Source organism: Pelodiscus sinensis, chromosome 28 (assembly GCF_052426305.1).
Source record: "Pelodiscus sinensis isolate ZL-2025 chromosome 28, ASM5242630v1, whole genome shotgun sequence".
In the NCBI taxonomy this organism is placed as follows: domain Eukaryota; kingdom Metazoa; phylum Chordata; order Testudines; family Trionychidae; genus Pelodiscus; species Pelodiscus sinensis.
The window spans coordinates 12,202,202-12,222,613 of NC_143079.1; the positions used below are offsets into that span (position 1 = coordinate 12,202,202).

General features: G+C 68.3%; 1 protein-coding gene across 8 annotated transcripts; it reads left to right on the forward strand.

The window, feature by feature from the left end:
- The first annotated feature begins 80 nt into the window (after window positions 1-80).
- Window positions 81-13,501, forward strand: SH2D6 (SH2 domain containing 6). Of its 8 annotated transcripts, XM_075910620.2 has the most exons (17): window positions 81-202; window positions 1,151-1,176; window positions 2,816-2,862; window positions 4,436-4,452; window positions 6,224-6,344; window positions 6,465-6,517; window positions 7,207-7,288; window positions 7,610-7,723; window positions 8,141-8,166; window positions 8,839-8,890; window positions 8,999-9,074; window positions 9,469-9,499; window positions 9,591-9,615; window positions 10,888-10,937; window positions 11,160-11,234; window positions 12,465-12,623; window positions 12,877-13,499. In XM_075910620.2, the coding sequence occupies exons 1-17, from the start codon at window positions 200-202 to the stop codon at window positions 12,991-12,993; spliced, it is 1,074 nt and encodes a 357-aa protein (XP_075766735.2). In that variant the 5' UTR covers window positions 81-199; the 3' UTR covers window positions 12,994-13,499. The 8 variants fall into 8 exon arrangements, 7 of the variants coding, with proteins under 7 accessions (XP_075766735.2, XP_089629879.1, XP_089629878.1 ...); XM_089773753.1 differs by lacking the exon at window positions 8,839-8,890; XM_089773752.1 differs by lacking the exons at window positions 7,207-7,288; window positions 8,141-8,166 and having other exon boundaries at window positions 12,877-13,500.
- The last annotated feature ends 6,911 nt before the right edge of the window (window positions 13,502-20,412 follow it).

Below are 20,412 nucleotides of genomic sequence, written 5' to 3' on the forward strand. Positions count from 1 at the left end.
CCTCTGGCACCTTCCCCCCTCCATTCCCACAGCCCTGGGACCAGAGGGGGGAGGAGGGAAGGACACGAGGGGGGGGGGCAGATTCTGCTCCTTCCTGTCTCCTCCCGCCTTCCTTTGGCTCATGCAAATCCCCACACAATGCGGGTCTGTGCCCCTGGCCCATTTGCATCCAAGCAGCTGCTGAGCTGCAGGGACCAGCATGGTGAGTCCAGGAATGCTGGGCTTTGGGGGGCAGGGCCTGCGGGCCTGGGGGTGAGCACCTTTGGGACCCCTGCCCTACAGCCCCAGCCCTGGGCCCCCACCGCTCTGCAGTGCCCCCACTCCCGCCCTGCAGCCCTGCCTCCCAGCCCTGCCCCCCAGCCCTGGGCCCCCACCGCTCTGCAGTGCCCCCACTCCCGCCCCGCAGCCCTGCCCCCCAGCCCTGGGCCCCCCACCGCTCTGCAGTGCCCCCACTCCCGCCCCACAGCCCCTGCCCCCCAGCCCTGGGCCCCCCACCGCTCTGCAGTGCCCCCACTCCTGCCCCACAGCCCCTGCCCCCCAGCCCTGGGCCCCCCACCGCTCTGCAGTGCCCCCACTCCTGCCCCACAGCCCCTGCCCCCCAGCCCTGCCCCCCAGCCCTGGGCCCCCACCGCTCTGCAGTGCCCCCACTCCCGCCCCACAGCCCCTGCCCCCCAGCCCTGCCTCCCAGCCCTGGGCCCCCCACCGCTCTGCAGTGCCCCCACTCCCGCCCTGCAGCCCTGCTGGCCCAGCCCTGCCCCCCAGCCCTGCCTCTGCCCCCACTCCCGCCCCACAGCCCCTGCCCCCCAGCCCTGCCGCTGCCCCTCACTCCTGCCCCACAGCCCCTGCCCCCGAACCCTGTTGCTGCCCCTCGCTCCTGCCCCCCAGGCCTAGGGCTCTCCTGGGAAGTTTCCCCACCATTGTGACATTTTGTTTTTCCATGGGCCAGAGCCACCTGCAGGCCCGGCCTCCCCCAGGCCAGAGGGTCCCACAGTGCGGGGGGGAGGCCGAGGGCTGCTTGATCCAGCAGGGGAAGCAGTAGAGGGTGGGGCGCCTGGGGGGTGGGGGAGAAGTGGGTGTTGGGGCGTGGGCGGGAGGATCTGGGGAGGCTCCCCACTGCCCCTCCTGCCCTGACCCCCCTGCTTCCTTGCAGAACATCTTTGGGAGGAGCCGCAGCCCGTGAGTAACTGATCTCACCCAGGCCAACAGCAGGGCCCCGGGGGGCAGGGACCCCCCTGGCCTTTGCCCCCCCAGGCTCACCGCTGCCCCCAGCCTGGCCGGAGGATCAGTCCCTGCACGGGAACCAGAGGGGCCGGGGCACCAGGCGTGTGATATTTGAGGCTTCCCCTTACACATGCAGCTGCCCCCCAGCCCAAAGAGAAATGTCCTGAGGTTTCCTCTTCCTGCTCACCCTTGGCAGGGAGCCCGGGTGGGGGTGGGGGTGGGGGGATGGAGCAGGGCAGGAGAGAGTTGGGGTGAGGGTTAGGGTTAGGAGCAGGGCAGTGGGGGGCTGTGGTGGGGTAGGGGATGGGAGCAGGGTAGTTGAGGGGATGCGGGATGTGGAGGGGAAGGGCAGTGGGGGCTGTGTTGGGGTGTGGGGGATGGGAGCAGGGTAGTGGGGGGGCAGGGCAGCGGAGGGGTGTGTTGGGGTGTGGGAGCAGGGTAGTGGGGGTGGGGGATGTGGGGGGCAGGGCAGCAGAGGGGTGTGTTGGGGTGTGGGAGCAGGGTAGTGGGGGGTGGAGGATGTGGGGGGGGGGCGGGAGGGGTGTGTTGGGGTGTGGGAGCAGGGTAGTGGGGGATGTGGGGGGCAGGGCAGTGGGGGCTGTGTTGGGGTGTGGGGGATGGGAGCAGGGTAGTGGGGGGCAGGGCAGTGGAGGGGTGTGTTGGGGTGTGGGAGCAGGGTAGTGGGGGATGTGGGGGGCAGGGCAGTGGAGGGGTGTGTTAGGGTGGGGGGCGATGGAGTTATGGAGGCTTGTGACAGCATGTTGTGGGGTCCCCGACCCTGCACCCCCATCCGCAGCCAGATGGGACTCCCGGCCGGCCAGGACACAGCGCAGTGCGGGGGCGGTAGCTCAGGAACCCAGGAGCCGACAGCTGAGCCTTATGTGATATCTCTTGTGGGGAAGGGGCACCCGGGCAGCCCCACCTCCCACATTGTCCTGCTTCCAGGCCCAAGCTGTCACCTGCGCCTCAGGAGTTGAGAGACTGAACGGACTTCCCCAGTGAGTCACACCCAGCCTCCCCCTCCTCATGCAGATAGTGCTGCAGGACCTGGGGAAACTGAGGCACGCACGCGCACACACGCACACAGACAGAGCATAGCATAGGACCATAGGATCACACACAACCCCGCAGGACACACAGTGAATGCAACCCCAGAGTGAACACAGGACTGCAGAAGTAGACGGCATCCCTGCTATGTCACAGAGCTGTGGGGGGCAGGGCAGTACGGGATGGGGGATGTGGGGACAGGAGCAGGGCAGAGGGAATGTGGGGCTATGCGGGGGTGGGGGATGGGAGCAGGGCTGGGGGGATGGGTCTGTGAGGGGACGGGGGCAGGGAAATGGGGGGATGGGTCTGTGGGGGGACGGGGGCAGGGCTGGGGGGGATGGGTCTGTGGGGGGATGGGGACAGAGAAATGGGGGGATGGGTCTGTGGGGGGACGGGGGCAGGGAAATGGGGGGGATGGATCTGTGGGGGGATGGGGCAGGGCTGGGGGGATGGGTCTGTGGGGGGATGGGGGCTATGCGGGCAGGAAGTGACGGTCGGGGTGGAGCAGGGAGTCTCATGGGGCTGCTCTTGTATCTCCTCCCCACAGGCCTCAGACCCCGCCCCTGCCCCCGCCCCCGCCCCCCAAGCGGCCGGGTAAGTGATGGTCTCAGGCCCAGGGGCTGGGGGTCGGGCAGCTGCTGGCTGAGCTGAGCCTGGGTGGCTGCGTCACTGCCCCCCTGCCCTGCACAGGGGGCGGGTGTGACGGGATCCCCCCGGACTTGCCGGAGCTGAGAGACGACTGGGCCCCCTTAGCTCTCCAGCCGGGGCTGCCCCTCCCGGTGCCGGATCAGCAGCCGGTGGCACGTGTGCCAGCCAGATGCACAAATGCGTCCCCCGGCCTGGCGCCCAGAGCTGCCCGGGCTCCCCCGGGGCGCCCCAGCCCCTCAGCCTGAGCCAAGCCCCCTCGAAGACAGGTCGGCCGCAGGCAGAGCAGCACCGGCCTCCCCACACGTCCGGCTCCTGCAGGCCCAGTGGGACGCGACCGTCAGCGGCTGGGCTCCCCCGCGGCCTGGGACCAGGCTCCCCAGTGCAAAGTCTCCGTCCTCCAGCGGCCAGCCAGGGGCTGAGATGGGGGAGGGGCAAGTGGGGGTGTTGCTGCCCCTCTTTCAGCCTTCGGCCCGGTTGCCAGAGAGATCCCGTTGTGCCAGGGGCTCTGCCCAGTGCAGCAGGGCCGGCGTGGGCCGCAGCAGGGCTGGTTAGACCTGCCTGGTGCACGGCACCTCGGCGTCTCCCCCCGGGGGACACGGGGCTCCGGGGCCCTTGGACAGGGCACGGGCCCCCCGGACTGGCTGCCGGAGCGTCCGTCCCTGACGCGGGGGAGGCGGGGGCCTCTTTCGGGCTGTGCCCACGTAACGCCCCAGTGCTGCTGCGCGGCGCCGTGTTCCCAGCGAGCCTCCGCCTGACGCCACCAGGCCACCCTCCCGGGCCGCGCGGACGCTTGTCTTGGGGCCCTTTGCCAGCGGCCGCCCTCAGCACAGAGGGCCACGTGAGCCTGAGTGCAGACAGTGCGGCAAGGAGCCATCACAGCCGCGGCGCCTGCCTCAGTTTCCCCTCGCACTCAGCAGACCAGGCTCATGGCGGTTTCCCTGGTGACAGGCACCAGCTGAGACGCAGCATCCCCCCCCCCCCCAGGGCTTGTGAGCACGGGGCCTGTTCTTACCGACACTCGCAGCCTGTCTACTCCCCCCCCCCCGGCCCACTGCCCCTTTCCCCTGCGGATCCCACCCCGCCCCGCCCCCTGCGCTCCCACGAGGGATCCCAGCAACCAGAGGCTTTGAATTAAAAACACAGCAAAGGGCTTGTGGTTCCTGGACCCCTGCTACGGCCTTGCCAGGCACAGGGGCTTGGGAGGGTGGGGATGGGGGGAGTGAGATGCGGGGGGAGGCGGGGGGGCAGGAGCAAGGTGGGGGAGGAGCAGGCTTAGTGCTGCCTTCAGCACCCGTGGGCAGCTCCTTTGCCGGCGCAGAGCGAGGCTCCAGCACCCCCGGCCATGTGAGTACGGGCCCTGCACCGTGACCCCTCCCACCGCCCACCTGGGACAAACCCCTCGGCCTCCCTCCCCATGAGCACTGGGGGCTTCAGGGGCGACGGGGCGCAGTGTCCTGGGGGGTGGGGCGGGTCCAAGCATGGCCCAGTAGAGTCACTGACAGCCTGGTCTGTGTTACAGAGACCTGGGAGTGTGCGGTAAGTGCTCCGGCGCGCTGCACCCCCTGCACCCCAATCCCTGCACCTGCCCCCTGCAACCTCAACTCCTGCACCTGCCCCCTAACCCCTGAACCCGCCCCCTGCACCCCAACCCCTGCACCTGCCCCCTGCAACCTCAACTCCTGCACCTGCCCCCCTAACCCCTGAACCCGCCCCCTGCACCCCAACCCCTGCACCTGCCCCCTGCAACCTCAACTCCTGCACCTGCCCCCCTAACCCCTGCACCCGCCCCCCTGCACCCCAACCCCTGCACCTGCCCCCTGCAACCTCAACTCCTGCACCTGCCCCCCTAACCCCTGCACCCCAACCCCTGCACCTGCCCCCTGCAACCTCAACTCCTGCACCTGCCCCCCTAACCCCTGCACCCGCCCCCCTGCACCCCAACCCCTGCACCTGCCCCCTGCAACCTCAACTCCTGCACCTGCCCCCCTAACCCCTGCACCCGCCCCCTGCACCCCAACCCCTGCACCTGCCCCCTGCAACCTCAACTCCTGCACCTGCCCCCCTAACCCCTGCACCCGCCCCCCTGCACCCCAACCCCTGCACCTGCCCCCTGCAATCTCAACTCCTGCACCTGCCCCCAACCCCTGAACCCGCCCCCTGCACCCCAACCCCTGTCCCCTAACCCCTGAACCCCCCTGCACCCCAACCCCTGCCCCTGCCCCCCTAACCCTTGCACCCCCCCTGCAACCTCAACTCCTGTACCTGCCCCCTGCCCTCCTAATCCCTGCACCAGGCACAGCCCTGCCCCCCTAATCCCTGCACCAGGCACAGCCCTGCCCCCTGCCCCCTCAACCTCTGCACTCACTCCCTGCACCCCTAACCTCTGCGCCCAGCACAGTCCTGTCCCTTGCACCCCTGGGCTCGGGTTGCCAGGTGTCCCGTATTCACCCGGACAGTCCAGTATTTTTGGCTCCCGTCCGGTAAAAAAATTCAGAGAATCCCGGAGAATACAGTCCTGAGCTGTCCGTTATTTTCTGAATTTTTCCCCAGCCAGGAGGCAAAAATGCCAAACACTCAGCGCCCGGCCTCCCCACCCCAGCTCCCGACATCCCCAGCCCCCTGCTTACCTGGTTCGCAAGGCTGCCGGCCAAAAGCCCTAGGGGTCTTAGTGCTCAACCACTCCCGTCCCTCTCCCTGCCCGTAAAGGGGACCATGCTATTCTAATGCTGTTTTATTTCAAAAAAAGTTTTGGCTTAATAAGTCCTTGGAGTCTTTTTTGTTTTGTTTTGTTTTGTTTGCTCAACAACTTTGGCCCCCCCCCCCCCCTTTTCTTTTCCCCTTCAACAGAATTTTTTCCTGGTGTTTTTTTTCAGGGGGGAGGGGTGTTTGGTATTTTTGTTTCAACCATCTGGCAACCCTACCTCCAACCCCTGCACCTGCCCCCTGCATCCCCAACCCCTGCACCTCAGTTGCTGCACCTACCCCCTGCATCCCCATCCCCTGCACCCCAATGGCTGCACCTGCTCCTGCATCCCCAACCCCTCCTCCCCACCCCGCCCGCTGCACCGCCAGCCCCTGCACCCCCAATCCCTGCACCACAACCCCTGTACCCAGCAGAGCCGAGCCCACTGCTTCCCACCCCACCTGCTGCACCTCCCTGCACCTGCCCACCCCGCCCCACAGCCATAGCTCCACCCACTGCACCTAGCATGCAAGCAGTCATCCCGACCGGCCCGGCTGCACCCCACTGTTGCTCTGTCCCCCCCAGCCCATGGCAGCACCCACCTGCTCCCATCCCCCCCCACAGGGCCCCAGCACAGGGGAGGAATCAGACGAGGGGGACACGTACGAGGTGCCGCCCTGTGAGAGCCAGGCCCGGAAAGTGGCACCGGCCAAGAGACAGGAGGACGCGGACAGCACCTACCTTGGTAACAGGGCTGGGGGGGAGGGGGAGCGAGGGGCTGGGAGGGAAGGGGGCAGAGTTGGGGGTTGGAAGGTTGGGGGTCAGCAAGGTCCCTGGGCCCATCTCATCCCATCCTTGCCTCCAGATCACGCTGCTGCCCGTCGCTGCTCAGAGTCCTACACCCAGCTGCCCACTCAGGTGAGCGAGCACCCACAGACCACAGCATGCCCCCTGCACCCCTCCCTCCACAGTGGGCCCCCTATACCCCCAATGCCCCTACCCCCACACCGGGACCCCTGTGCTCCTGCACCCCTCCCCCCACACCAAGCTCTCTATGCTCCCAATGCCTCTCCCCCCACACCGGGCCCCCTGCACCCCAATGTCCTTCCCCCCCACACCAGGCTCCCCTGCACCCCAATGCCCTTCCCCCAACACTGAGTCCTCTGCACCCCACCCCACCCTTCTCCCACGCTCAACTCCCTTCCCAATGCACCATCTCCCCAGAGCTGATCTTCCCCCGTAGTCTGAACCCCTTTTCCTCGCTTTCCTTCCCCCTGCCCCAGTGCTGAGCCCCCACCAGCCCTCCGATGCCCACGTAGGGAGAAAAGTAGGGTGGATAGACAGGAGCTCCCCTTTCCCTAACAGCAGTGGGCTCCAAGGAAACTCTCAGCCCCCTATCTGACCACCCCACATGCAGCCTGTGGCCAGCTCCTTCCAGGAGAGCCTCATATCCCACCGCTGCCACCAGTTGCCCCATTCAGCCACCCTGACCCAGCCACTCCAAGCCTGGGGGCTCAAGCGTGGGGCTCACGAGGTACTGGGGGGTGGGGGAGCGGATAAAGGTCACGGGGGGCTGGCTGGTGACTAGCTTCTCTTGTGCCCCACAGTTCCTGTCAAAGGTCAGCCTGGGGCCAGGCACAGATGCTGGCAATGGGGAGGAGATGCCCTGGGGCCAGGCCTGGAGGAAAGGTGAAGAGCTGGGGGCAGACACGGGGGGGGGGGCTGCTTTGTGGAGTGACCCCCTTCCCCACACACACTGAGCTCCCCTCCAGCCAGGCCTGGCAAAGCCATTGGGCACCTCCCCTGGGCTGGCTCCGGCCATGGGTCTGGGGGTGGCCTGGCTCCGCGGGCAGTGATCGCCATGGTAATGGATGTGGTTGCCATGGTGACTGGGTGGGGTGGCCATGTGGGGCCCTTGGGGCTGGGCCCTGCTGCGGCTTCTGTGGGCACCGGGCAGAGGCCCCTGGGGGCCCCTGGGGCCCGGCGCTGACCCACCTCCTTCCCTTGCAGCTCTGGACAGAAGCCGGGCACAGCTCCCCCAGGCGCCCTGCAGTCGCAGGGGCTCCCTGCCCAGCGCCGGCCGGACGCCCCCGCCGCAGCCAGCTGGCCCCGCTGCACCCCAGAGTATGTGGGCACCAGGCCCCCGGGTCGCCCCTTGGGGGGGCTGCACACTGAGGGGGCTCACTGGCGGGAGAGGGTTTGGCCCACAGTTTTCAGGGGGAGGACCCTGGGGCCCCTGCCACTTCCCCCCAGTCTCTGCCCCCCACCTGCCCCATCCCCCAGTCTCTGCCCCCCAGCCTGTCCTGTCCCCACACCATTGCCCCCCGCCATCCCATCCCCCCACCATTGCCCCCCACCTGTCCCGTCCCCCCATCTCTGCCCCCATGGACCCACCCCTCCCGCAGGGGAGGGACACAGCTCCAGTCACATGGTTAGTGTCTCGGGGCCCCAGTGATGACCCCCTTCCTTCAAGGGAGGGAGGGGGCTGAGCGGGATTAGTCTCCGGCTGCTGCTCACTTGGCCTTGTTCCTGCACCCGCAGATCCTGGCCTGGCCTCCTGGAACAAGGTACCAGACGCCCCCCCTCCCTCCTGCCCCGGTGGCTGCTGGGTGGGGGCCCCAGTGGGCTCCTGGCCTTCGCCCATCTGTGGGAGACCGTGCAGCCATGGGGGGCTGCACCTAGCCTGCCCCTGAGCACTCCACTGCCCTCTGCTGGGTGGGCACGGAGCTGCTCCTTGTGTGCCCAAGCCCCTGCATTGCTAACAGCTCATAGGGATTCCCTGCGCGGCAGCAGGGTCCGGCAAGGCTGTGAGGTGCTGGGTTGGCCAGGGACTGGGTCACGTGTCTGCACCCGCCACCCAGATCCCCAGCCTGCTCCGGGCGACACCCTCCTGGCATTCCAGTAGGTCAGTTCTGCATCCCCAGTCCATTGGTGGAGAAACTGAGGCACGGGAAGGTGAGGGGATACCACCCAAGGAGTCAGTGGCAGAGCTGGCAATAGCACCCAGGAGTCCTGGCTCCCAGGCCTCTGCTCTAACCACTAGCCCCATTGCCCTCTCAGGCCCTTGTTTCAGCCACAAGGCCCTACCATCTGTTGGGGGGGGACATTCCTGTGGCCCTGGGCTCTCCCCCAATTGCAGTGCCTGTGGCTGGACCCACTGTGCAGCAGAGGTATGGGGCGTCCGGCTGGGCAGGGGGCAGGGCCCCCCCCAAGTGATACGGGCATCTCTCCCCTCCCAGGACAGATCCCTAGGGGAGGAGGTTTACCTGGCGTGTGAGCTGCCCAGCCCACGTGAGTTTCTGCTCCTGCTCCCCCCGCCAGCCAGGCACTGAGCTGGGGCTGCAGCTCGGTCCCCCTGGGGGCCTGCTCCCTCCCTGACGCATGTCTGCTCCCTTCCAGCTCCCTGCAGGGCGGCCCTGGCCCCGAGGCGCCTGCTCAGCCAGGTGCCCCCACTGCGGCCCCCGAAGATACCCAAGTGAGTATCAGTCGTGGCCCTGCCCCCAACCGGGAATCCGGCTCCCGGCCCTGCCCCCGACCCCAGGATCCGGCTCCCGACCCCAGGATCCGGCTCCCGACCCCAGGATCCGGCTCCCAGCCCTGCCCCCGAACCCAGGATCCGGCTCCCAGCCCTGCCCACGACCCCAGGATCCGGCTCCCGACCCCAGGATCCGGCTCCCGACCCCAGGATCCGGCTCCCGACCCCAGGATCCGGCTCCCAGCCCTGCCCCCGAACCCAGGATCCGGCTCCCAGCCCTGCCCCTGACCCAGCTGGTGCAGGGGAAGCAAGTTCCCCCACTCAGGCCCAGTCACAGGCCCCGCCCTGGGTGCGAATGGCAGACGGGGACCCTGACTCCTGTCCTCTTCCGCAGGCCGAAGATCATCCTGCCTGGGCCGGAGCAGGTGAGTGCAGAGCCGGGGAAGGGGGGGGGGTGGCGGGGCAGGATGGCTCCCCACATCCCCACTGAAGGCGCCTTCTGCTCTCTCTTGGCAGAACCTGGCTGATGCCTCCCCTAGGGGTAAGTGCCCCCCAAACCCTGCCGGTGCCCCTCGCTCCCGCCCCGCAGCCTCCACCCCCCCCGCCGGTGCCCCTCACTCCCGCCCCGCAGCCCCCCCTGCCGGTGCCCCTCGCTCCCGCCCTGCAGCCCCCCAAACCCTGCCGGTGCCCCTCGCCTCCGCCCCCCCCCCGCCGGTGCCCCTCGCTCCCGCCCCGCAGCCTCCACCCCCCCCCGCCGGTGCCCCTCACTCCCGCCCCGCAGCCCCCCCCGCCGGTGCCCCTCACTCCCGCCCCGCAGCCCCCCCCGCCGGTGCCCCTCGCTCCCGCCCTGCAGCCCCCCAAACCCTGCCGGTGCCCCTCGCTCCCGCCCCGCAGCCTCCGCCCCCCCCCGCCGCCGGTGCCCCTTGCTCCCGCCCCGCAGCCTCCGCCCCCCCCCCGCCGCCGGTGCCCCTCGCTCCCGCCCCGCAGCCTCCGCCCCCCCCCCGCCGCCGGTGCCCCTTGCTCCCGCCCCGCAGCCTCCGCCCCCCCCCACCGCCAGTGCCCCTCGCTCCCACCTCGCAGCCTCTGCCCCCCCCACCACCAGTGCCCCTCGCTCCCGCCCCACTGCCTCCCACACCCTGCCGGTGCCTCTCACTCCCGCCCCCCCGTCCCCTCCCCCGCCGGTGTCCCTTGCTCCCGCCCTGCAGCCCCGGCCCCCCCCCGCTGGTGCCCCTCGCTCCCGACCCGCATCCCCTGCTCTCTGGAGCTACCAACTATCTAATGGACCAAAACTGAACAACTTTTCCTGCCCTGCCCCTATTGTGAGGCCCCATCCCGCCCTCACTTTCAGCTGGCTGGGGCAGGGGGTTGGGCTGAGGGCTCCGGCTGGGGGGCAGGCTCGGGGGGGGGGCCAGGAATGAGGAGTTTGGGGTGTGGACTGTGGCCAGGGGGTTTGGAGTTTGGAGGGGGCAGGCTCTGGGAGGTCATTTGGGTGTGGGAGGGGGCTCAGGGCTGGGGCAGGGGTTGGGGTGCAGGGCCAGGCTGGGGCTAAATAGTTTGGGGTGCAGGAAGGACCCAGCTTGGGAACTGGTAGGGGTCAGGGAAGGGGGCTCAGGCCAGGAGCTGGCTGGGGTGGGGCCAGGTCTGGGGACCCCCCTCATCCTGAGTGTTGGTTGGGCCCCTGGGGGTAAAGGCCCCGCTACTGCTGCCAGTCCAGGGAGCTCCCCTCTGGCCCACAGCAGGGCCTGGCTGGGCAAGGGCGCCCCAAGAATCTGCTGGGTCTCCTCTTAACTCCTCGGTGTCCTGCCTCTTTCAGCCTGGAGCAAAGGCCTGGCCTGCTCAGGGGGCGGTGGAGCCCCCCAGGAGGTGAGCACCAGCCTTGCCCCATCTCCCTGGGTGTGGGGCTGGGGAGGGGGTGGCACAGCCCCTCACCAGGGTGGTCCCTGCATCACCCCCAGCCCGTGGGCAGTCAGGTGCGTCCAGGCAAGATTCACGTCCGTGTTGGCATTGGAGGAGGATGGGGGCCGGCCAGGGTCCGTGGAGGGGGGGATCCCCCGGCTGCGCTGACCCCTTCCCCGTGCCCCCCAGGATCCGGACCAGGCCTGGTATGCGGGGAGCTGTGACCGGCAGACGGCAGAGAGCGTCCTGCAGGGGGTCAACAAGGTACCGGCCACGCCCGGGAGAGCGAGAGCAGGGCCTGGCACTTGGATCCCAGCTCAGGACGGGAGTGGGGGCTAGTGGTTACTGCGGGGGGGGCAATGGGGAGCCAATGGCCCTCTGCGCTGTGAATGTCCCAGCTGTCTGGGGTGGGGGTGGGGAGAGGAGGGGCAGGGCTGTGCCCAAGGCTCACAAACCCACTCCCAGTTCCTGCTGCCCCCCAAATGGAGCCAGGGCTGTGGGGGGGGCGGGGCTGGCAGCAGCTCGCAGGGCTCGATGCTGAGTACCCCCCCCAGGACAGCACCAGGGCTGTGGGGGGGGGCGGGGCTGGCAGCAGCTCGCAGGGCTCGATGCTGAGCGCCCCCCCCAGAACAGCACCAGGGCTGTGGCGGGAGGGCTGGGGGGGGAGGGCTGGCAGCAGCTCGCAGGGCCCAGTGCTGAGCGCCCCCCCCAGTACAGCACCAGGGCTGTGGTGGGGGGGTTATGGGGAGGGCGGGGCTGGCAGCAGCTCGCAGGGCCCGGTGCTGAGCGCCCCCCCCAGAACAGCACCAGGGCTGTGGTGGGGGGGTTGTGGGGGGGGGTGGGGCTGGCAGCAGCTCGCAGGGCCCGGTGCTGAGCGCCCCCCCCAGAACAGCACCAGGGCTGTGGCGGGGGGGTTGTGGGGGGGGTGGGGCTGGCAGCAGCTCGCAGGGCCCGGTGCTGAGTACCCCCCAGGACAGCACCAGGGCTGTGGCGGGAGGGCTGGGGGGGGAGGGCTGGCAGCAGCTCGCAGGGCCCAGTGCTGAGCGCCCCCCCCAGGACAGCACCAGGGCTGTGGCGGGGGGGTTGTGGGGGGGGGTGGGGCTGGCAGCAGCTCGCAGGGCCCAGTGCTGAGCGCCCCCCCCAGGACAGCACCAGGGCTGTGGTGGGGGGTTGTGGGGGGGGGTGGGGCTGGCAGCAGCTCGCAGGGCCCAGTGCTGAGCGCCCCCCCCAGGACAGCACCAGGGCTGTGGTGGGGGGGTTGTGGGGGGGGTGGGGCTGGCAGCAGCTCGCAGGGCCCAGTGCTGAGTACCCCCCCCCCAGGACAGCACCAGGGCTCTGGCGGGGGGGCTGTGGGGGGGGGGGCTGGCAGCAGCTCGCAGGGCCCGGTGCTGAGCACCCCCCCCAGGACAGCACCAGGGCTGTGGCGGGGGGGCTGTGGGGGGGGGGGGGCTGGCAGCAGCTCGCTGGGCCCAGTGCTGAGTACCCCCCCCCCAGGATGGCGCGTTCATGGTGCGTCAGAGCTCGGGCCAGGGCTGGAGCCAGCCGTTCACCTTGGCCGTGCTGCACAGAGGCCACGTCTACAACATCCCCATCCGCTACCTGGCGAGCAGCTGCCAGTACACGCTGGGCAAGGACCGCAAGGGCCACGAGCAGGTGGGTGCTGGGGGGGTGGCCTGGCAGCGCAGGGCAGGGCGGGGGGGGGGACCCTGGGAGGCTCCTGGTCATCCTGCTGCTCGCTCATCCCTGGGGGGGACCCGGCGTGGGGCACCCCCTGGCTAACGGAGCGCGTGGGCAGGTCCAGCCCTGGGACCGGGGCCCTGGGCAGGGTGGGGCTGGTCCTGCTGCCCTCCCCCAGGAGCAGGCGGGGCCGGCTGCTCTCCGACTCCATCTGCCCCTTTCTCGCCAGCGGTTCGCCAGCGTGGCCGCCATGGTGCAGCACTACCAGGAGCACCCGCTGGTGCTGATCGACGGCAGCTCCGCCTCCAGGGCGCCCGCCCGCCTGCTCTTCCCTGCGAAGCCCTGAGCCCTCCCACCCCTCCCGTGGGCGCCGAGGCTGCTCTGTGTGGCCCGGACAGCAGGGGGCGCCAGCACCCCCTGCAGGGGCTGGGGGCTCCCCCCAACCAGCTGCCCCCCACCGCCAGCTGCATGCACCGGGGAGGCGCCTTGGAAGCCGCTTTGCCCCACGGGGGCCCCTCGTGGCCTGGGCCTACGGCGGCCGGGCCGGGGACCGATGGGAATGGGGGGATGGAGACTGGCCAGGTCAGCAGGGTACCCCCCCCCCAGCTAGCACCTAGGCCTGAGCCCTTAGCACTCCTGGGTGAGATGTGAGATGGTATCACCCCCTCCCGGTGCCCCCGCACCAGAGACCCCCCCGTACCCCTGTACCACAGTGCCCCCCGCACCACAGAGACCCCCCGTACCCCCGCACCACAGTGACCCCCCCCATACTCCTGCACCATATCCCCCGCCGGCCCCGCACCACAGTGACCCCCCCGTACCCCTGCACCATAGCCCCCCCTGGCCCCGCACCACAGCGCCCCCCCCCCCGCACCACAGCGCCCCCCCCCCCGCACCATAGCCCCCCCTGGCCCCGCACCACAGTGACCCCCCCATACCTCCGCACCATAGCCCCCCCTGGCCCCGCACCACAGCGCCCCCCGCACCACAGAGCCCCCCCGCCCCGCACCACAGAGACCCCCCGTACCCCCGCCCCCCCCCCTGGCCCCGCACCACAGTGACTCCCCCATACCCCCGCACCATAGCCCCCCCTGGCCCCGCACCACAGTGACCCCCCCGTACCCCGCACCATAGCCCCCCCTGGCCCCGCACCACAGCGCCCCCCGCACCACAGAGACCCCCCCGTATCCCCGCACCATAGCCCCCCCACACCATAGCCCCCCCTGGCCCCGCACCACAGCGCCCCCCACACCACAGAGACCCCCCCCCGTACCCCGCACCATAGCCCCCCCGGCCCCGCACCACAGCGCCCCCCGCACCACAGAGACCCCCCCCCCTGCACCACAGAGACCCCCCCGTATCCCCGCACCATAGCCCCCCCTGGCCCCGCACCACAGCGCCCCCCACACCACAGCGCCCCCTCCGCCCCGCACGGCAGGACTCTTGAGCTCGGCGTGTGGGGCCTCAGCTGCCTTTGGACCTTCAGGCCTTATCCCCAGGATTGAAGGGCACCCCAGTGCCTGTCAGTACCTGCCGGCCTGAGCCCCCAGCCCCTTCTGCTGCCCCCTGCCTGGTGAGGCGAGGGCCCTGTCCTACATTCCCAGGCTCAGGGCCGCGGTGGGGTGAGACGTCTCCCACGCCGCTCCCCAAACCAGAGCTGCCCTCCTGGGGAGCCCTCCCAGAGCCCCCCCACCCTGCCTGGCCCAGACCTCCTCTGGCTGGGGCAACAGGAGCCCCTGTCACGCCCCACACTCAGCCCGTCCCCCCCGGCAGGACCCCCCCCTCCAGCGCGGCAGCCCCTTCTCGGGGGGCCCCTCCCCTCCAGCGCAGTGGGACAGCCCTTTCCCAGGGCCCACTCTACTGCGGCGACCCTCTCTTGGGGGCCCCTCTCACCCGGGGGGGCTGCTCCTCCGCCTCCGGAACAGCCCCTCTCAGGGCCTCCAGCCGCCTGCCTCCAGCGTGAGCCCCTCGGGGGTCCCCCCCTCTGGCCCCCGGGGCCTCCCCTCCCCGAGGGGGCAGCGCAGCCTGTTCCCAGCCCAGGGCGACCCCCAGCCAGCGCCCAGCAGGAGGGGCTATGGAGCTTTGAACCCAGCCACGGATCCCTCAGGCCAGTCGGCCTGGGCCCCGGCCCCCACGTCAGTCTCCCCTGCAGCCGGCTGAGTCCTGCCTGCTCCGCTCTCAGCCCCCAACACAGCCCCCGTCTCCCAGCAGAGCCCCCAACACCCCAGCCACAGCCCCTCCCCCGCCAGTGTCTTCTCCCCAGGTAACAGGGGCACCTGGGCCCCTCCTCGCCGCCCCCCTCCCTGTCCCATGTTCCCCCCTCGCTGGGACCCGCTGGGCCGGGCGCCGGGGTCCCCTCTGCAGCCCCTTGTCTGGCCTCTGGCTGGACCGGCCGTGTCCTCTGAGCAGGGCCGGGGGCACCAGACGCCGGCTCCAGTTCTGGGCCGTTCCCTGAAACGACAAACTCCCCCCCCCCCCCCCCGTCACATTAAACCAGTAACATCCGGCACTGAGCCCCCTGCATGTAACCCCCTTTGAACCCCAAAGCTCCCCACTTCCTCACAGCCCCCCCCCCATCCACTGGAGCTGCCTGGGCACTGGATGCACCTCAACTTGCCCCCAAGCTGCTGTGGGGAGAGGGCTGGGGGTCGTCTCTCCAGGGCAGCCTGGGAAGCCCCTCCAGCAGCTGAAAGCCCTCTGCCCTCCCCCCCCACCCTGTGACAGGTCTCCCCAGACTGGGGCACGACCCTCACTCCGCACCCGGCCAGGAAACGAGGGGCGCAGGCCTTGTGCTAACGACTCGGCGACGGGGCAGGGCTGAGTGTGGGGGAGCCAGGGTGGGCCCTGGCAGCGGATGCCCCACTGTAACCTGGGCCCAGCTGGCCCAGCAGGCAGGAGGGGCGTGGGAGGGGATGGCGGGGAGCGCCCAGAGGCCACGAGTCCCGCTGGGTTCCTGGCCGGGGAGAGAGAGCTGCTCAGCCCCACAGCCAGGTTCCCGGTAACGTGCGCCCGCGGGCTCCGCGGCAGTGCCAAGCCCCCTCGGGCAGGGAGCTCAGCTGATGGGCGGGGAGGGGCGCTCCCGTCCCAAAAGGGAACTGCGGCGCTCCCGTCCCAAAGGGGAGCTAAGGGGAGAGTGAGTGGCTGGGGGATGGGAAGGAGGAAGTACGTTCGGGTCTGTCTACACTACAAAGTTAATTCGAACTAACGGACGTTAGTTCGAATTAACTTTCCTAGGCACTACACTAGCGCTCCGCTAGTTCGAATTTAAATCAAACTAGCGGAGCGCTTAGTTCGAACTAGGTAAACCTCATTTTACGAGGATTAAGCCTAGTTCGAACTAGCTAGTTTGAATTAAGGGGTGTGTAGCCCCTTAATTCGAACTAGTGGGAGGCTAGCCCTCCCCAGCTTTCCCTGGTGGCCACTCTGGCCAACACCAGGGAAACTCTATGCCCCCCTCCCGGCCCCGGACCCCTTAAAGGGGCACGGGCTGGCTACGGTGCCCATGCCAGGTGCAAGCCTGCCAGCACCCAGCCAGCAGACCCTGCACCTGGCACGGCACGGCACAGAGCCACCCACCCGATGCCCCCCAGCCCTCCCCCTCTTCCCGGGACCAGGCTGGCGGCTCCCGGGAGCTTGCCCAGGACCTCAAGAGGCGGGCACCCGCCTGGGCTAGTGCGGACATCGTGGACCTCGTCCACGATCTCCGCACTAGGCACAGGAAAGTGGCCGGCTAGGGCAGGAGAGCTGCCAGCCTGGCCACCTAGGAGCAGGTGTGCAAGAGAATCAAGGGGGTCCACTGAGACCCCTGAGCCCTGAGCTTACAATGGCCGTCCTGGGTCAGACCAAAGGTCCATCTAGCCCAGTAGCCTGTCTGCCGACAGCGGCCAACCCTAGGGACCCTGGAGGGGATGGACCGAAGACAGTGACCAAGACATTTGTCTCGTGCCATCCCTCTCCAGCCTTCCACAAACCTTGGGCAGGGACCACTCCTACCCCTTGGCTAATAGCACTCCATGGACCCAACCTCCATGACTTGATCTCACTTCCCTTTCAACTCTGTTCTAGTTGTAGCCTTCACAGCCTCCTGCAGCAAGGAGTTCCACAGGTTGACTCTTTGCTTTGTGAAGAACAACTTTCTGTTACTAGTTTGAAGCCTGCTACCCATTCCTTTCCTTTGGTGTCCTCTAGTCCTTCTTTATGGGAACTAATGAAGAACTTTTCTGAATGCACCCTCTCCACCCAACTCCTGCTTTTATAGACCTCTATCCTGTCCCCCCTCTGTCTCCTCTTTTCTAAGCTGAAAAGTCCCAGTCTCTTTAGCCTCTCTTCATATGGGACCTGTTCCCGACCCCTGATCATTTTAGTTGCCCTCCCCTCTCCCAGCCTTTCTCTTCCCCTCTCCCACCTCCTTTTCCCAGTCTCCCCCAGTTTTGTTCAATAAAGACAAATTCCATTTTGGAAGACATGTTATCTTTATTTTGTACATCAAGAAGAGGGGCTAGGGAAGGGTAAGTGGAAGGAGGTGAGGGAGGAATGGGGTACGAGCCCCCGATGGGGAGGACTGGGCTGGCTCTGCGGGCTTCTGGGGGTGGAAGCTCTCCTGCAGCCCCCCAATTGCCCCCTCTCCCCAGATGGCAGCCTGCGGCAAGTGCAGCTGGTCTGATGGCCGAGTGCTGTGATGTGCCCAGTGTGGGTAGTCCGGGCAATCCAAGCCAGGACTGCTTTGCAAGCAGGGCACCCCTGAGAACTGTCTGTCTGGGGTGGGGGTCGGGACCCTTTAAGCACAGCCCTCGGCTAGCCTGACAGAGCATCTCCACGCTCTAAGTCCTCCTCTGATGCCCTGCCGGCACTGCTTCCGGCCATCCTTAAGCCCAGTTCAGGGTCCAGTTAATGTGGACATGCTAGTTCGAATTAGCAAAACGCTAAATCGAACTAGTTTTTTAGTCTGGATCCGTTAGTTCGAATTAGCTTAGTTCGAATTAACTAATTCGAACTAAGTTCGTTCGAATTAGCGCTGTAGTGTAGACATACCCTTAGTAATGAATTGGCTGATGAGGGGTCAGAGGGACCAGGAGCCCAGCACCATGTGGGCAGCCCCAGTCAGCTCTGGGGGATCCCAGGGACCGGGGGCTTCATCTGGGCTTGGGTAGAGCCAGGGCCCCTGTAATGCCCTTGCAGCAACCTCACCTCAGGTTCTCTGAATGCTCCCTGCCCGCCCCCAGCAGCACCCCCTCTCTCACACATCCCCTGCGACTGTTCACACCCCCTACAGTCCGGCTGTTCTCTCTTTCACACACCCACCCCGCGACTGTGCACACACCCCACACGCCGCCTGTTCTAACACACTCCCACCCTGCGACTGTTCACACGCTGCCTGTTCTCTCTCTAATACACACACCCACATACACTCCTGCGACTGTTGGCATCCTTGACACTCCAACTGTTCTCTCCCTCATACGCACACCCTGCGACTGTTCACACACCCCACACGCCGCCTGTTTTCTCTCTCTCACCCAGGTTATGCCCAAGGGGGGGATTCTGGCCATGGGCTTGGCCCTGGCTGGGCAGGGGTGATGCTGGCAACACCGACAGGGATGTTAACCCCATGCTGGCTGGGTCACAGGTGAATGAGGCCACAGCCTGAACGCCCCCTTTTCCAACGCCGGCTCCCAGCCAGAAGTGCCCCCCTGGTGGCCCTGAGTGGACGAGTGCGGCGCCCCTTGGCCCTGAGAGGCTCGGGGCGTGCCAGGGCCCGTGCTCAGCCGGCAGCCCCCACCCCGGCCGTCCCCCAACCACCCTCGGCATCACAAACCCAGCTGTGCCCAGGCCGGATGGGGGGCAAAGGCAGCAAGTTCCCAGGTGCCCTCCCCTGGCGGTTACGAGTCTGTGCATGGCCCCGTCACAGCCCTGCCCACGCCCCACGGCCAGCTCCGTCCTGTGGCCTGGCCCCCCTGTGGCAACACCAGGCAGGGCCGGCTGCGACCCCGGGTCGCTCAGAGCCCCGATAACAGATCCCTGCAGCTGGGGCCCTGCCACGGCGCGAGGGCGGGACAAGCTACCGTCTGGCACCGTCCCCCGCTGGCCCCACTCCGGCGGGATCCCGCAGGTGGGAGGCCCCGGCAGCTGCTTGGCGAGCTCCCCAGCTGCCTGCCGGGGCTATTTCGAGGCCTCTGGCACAGGCACCGCTGAGCCCCATTGTTATGCCGGGCTCGGGGCCAGGCCGGATTCTTCCCCCGCCCGCCGCATGCCTCCTGCGCAGAGCCTGCTGGGCCGCCGAGCCCCTCGCCTCGGGGCGTCGGCTCTGAGGGGGCAGCCCCGGCCCTTGGAGGAGAGGGGGCCCCTGGGCCAGGCTGCGCCTGCCGGCGTATGAGAGCAATGGGCACTGAGCGGACATCCCGACAGCCCCCGGGTGCCCCCACAGGAGCATCGAGGAGGTGATTGGCTCTGGCTGCAGCCCCCGGGCCCCGTGCCCCACGGTTGCCTATTTTTAGCCCCTTCGTGCAGGACTGACTAGGAAGCTCTTTCCCACCAGCTGAGCTGCTGGGGTCAGGTGCCGGGCAGGGCTGCCAGCCCGAAATAGCCCCGGTTCAGCAGCCTTGAAAGGCAAGGCCTCCCGGCTCCTCTTCCGCTGACCCGCCTGGAAAGGGGACGGGTGGCTATGGGCCGGGCTGACCCTCCCACCTGCTTCCCACTCCTCCACTTAACAAGTGACCTTCTCCCTCTGGTCAGTCAGCAGCCAGCAACCCACCCCCCACCCGCAAAGAGCCAGGGCTTTGCTCTGATACCACAAATGGCAGCAGGCACAGCAACATGCGTCCAAGGCCCTGTACTGCAGACAGCTGGTGGTGAGTCTCCTTCCCTCTCCTGGAAGGAAGGGCGTTCTGGGTTCTATTCCTGCTGCTGGAAGGGGCCGTGGGTGGAGGAAGGATGTGGGATCCCACCAAAGATGCCCATGAACTGGTCAATAACCCTGGACAGATCATCTGTTATGGCCATGCTAAGCAGGTGGGGTGGAAATCACAAGGCCTGTGTCCTACTTGAGTCCTAGAGGCTTGGCCTGGGTGTGTCTTATGTCGTGCCCAGGCCTCAGCTGGTGCCTGGTGCGTCCTGGTGCCCAGGCCTCGGCCGGTGCCTGGTGCGTCCTGGTGCCCGGGCCTCGGCCGGTGCCTGGTGCGTCCTGGTGCCCAGGCCTCGGCCGGTGCCTGGTGCGTCCTGGTGCCCGGGTCTCGGCCGGTGCCTGGTGCGTCCTGGTGCCCGGGTCTCGGCCGGTGCCTGGTGCGTCCTGGTGCCTGGGTCTCGGCCGGTGCCTGGTGCGTCCTGGTGCCCGGGTCTCGGCCGGTGCCTGGTGCGTCCTGGTGCCCGGGTCTCGGCCGGTGCCTGGTGCGTCCTGGTGCCCGGGCCTCACTCACATCCTTCTCTTTGATGCGCAAAGGCAGGAAACACACAGTGCCAGAGTCCTATAGCGAGAGGCTGCTCCACTCTCCAGCTACAGCCTTGACCCCTCGTCTCGCTCCCAGGCACGGGTCAGACTGGGCAGGCATCCGCCCAGCAGAACCTTCCCTGGAAGGGTCTCAGCCATCAGAGGGATCCCCTGCCCCACAAAGCCCCAGAGGCACATTCACTCCCAAACCCAGCCAGGGTGCAGCCAGCCGCTGGCCTCCCCGCCAGGCACGGCATGTGAGGGGGTGTGTCCCCCTCTGCATGGCAGGCGTCTGCTCTGCATGGCTGAGCTATCACATTCTGCCGGCAGCTTCCCAAGGGCAGC